This window comes from Propithecus coquereli, unplaced genomic scaffold (assembly GCF_000956105.1).
Source record: "Propithecus coquereli isolate 6110/MARCELLA unplaced genomic scaffold, Pcoq_1.0 Scaffold161, whole genome shotgun sequence".
Lineage (NCBI taxonomy): Eukaryota > Metazoa > Chordata > Mammalia > Primates > Indriidae > Propithecus > Propithecus coquereli.
Window position 1 is genome coordinate 1,481,244 of NW_012140636.1, and position 992 is coordinate 1,482,235.

A 992-nucleotide genomic window follows, 5' to 3' on the forward strand; every position below is an offset into this window, starting at 1 on the left:
ACATGCAGCTAAATAACTAACACGCTGGCCACGATGCAGAATGATCCACTGCGGTGTTGGTGACACAGAGACCCTGGAAACGACTTTCTGCCCTCAACTGAGAACAGACAAATTATGGTAGTTCACATAACTGACGACTACTGCACAGTACTAAAATTAATGAGAGCGACACATACAAGACAGATGAATCACACGATAATGAGTGAAAACAGAAACCTGCAGAAGGAGAAAGTATATGGTTTAAAAATATGCAAAACAAGACTGAAGACTAGAGGGCCTATGGTGATTTTATGCATACAGCGCAAGTATCACAACACGCACGGAAGTGATGAACATCAAATTCTGGGTGGTGGTTACCTCTGCAGAGGGAGGAGAGGGAATGTGATCTGGAGGTGGTGACATGTTAAGATACGACAAAAGCAGGTGCCAGGTACTTGGATATTCACGTAGCTCCCACACTGCACTCGGAACAGTGCATACAGCTCACCTCGCTAGTGTGGAAGGCTGCTTCAGTGGCGAATTTCAGAGTCCCGTGGGCCAGGTGCCATACTGGGAACGTGAGATTCAGGTAGGAACGAGGCGTGGCACCTGCCCGCAAGAAGACAACCTCAAGGAAGCAGCCCTGGGTTCTGATTACCTGTGCCACTGTGGCTAAGGAAACGTGTTCTTGAACCCACAGGCCCGAGGTCGGCACCAGAGAAGCCTCACTCGCCACGCCCCGCTTCTTCCGCCCTTCCTGTACAGAGTGACGACAACGGGGAGAGGACCCGTGACAAGGAACGCGGCGTAGGACAGGGCACCTTCCACACAAGTGCAGAAATTACTTTTATTATATAAAATATTCCTTTATGTGCTAGCAATGATTATGTGAAGGAGAGTGCAGAGAACAGATTTACGCCTGACATTAGTCTCGGCCTCGATTACAGACATTTACGAATCACACACAGCACGATGCCGAGAGGAGCTGCTGAGGGTCTAGGAGGCCGTGAACG

General features: G+C 49.4%; 1 protein-coding gene across 1 annotated transcript in view; it reads right to left on the minus strand.

Annotated features, from left to right (window-relative positions):
• Nucleotides 1-442: 442 nt before the first annotated feature.
• The window catches only part of LOC105807641 (alcohol dehydrogenase class-3-like), a 19,939-nt gene continuing 19,389 nt past the window's right edge, over nucleotides 443-992 (minus strand). Inside the window, exon 7 of the mRNA XM_012641069.1 lies at nucleotides 443-736. Coding sequence (XP_012496523.1) covers nucleotides 443-736 — 294 coding nt within the window. The remainder of the gene's footprint in view (nucleotides 737-992) is intronic.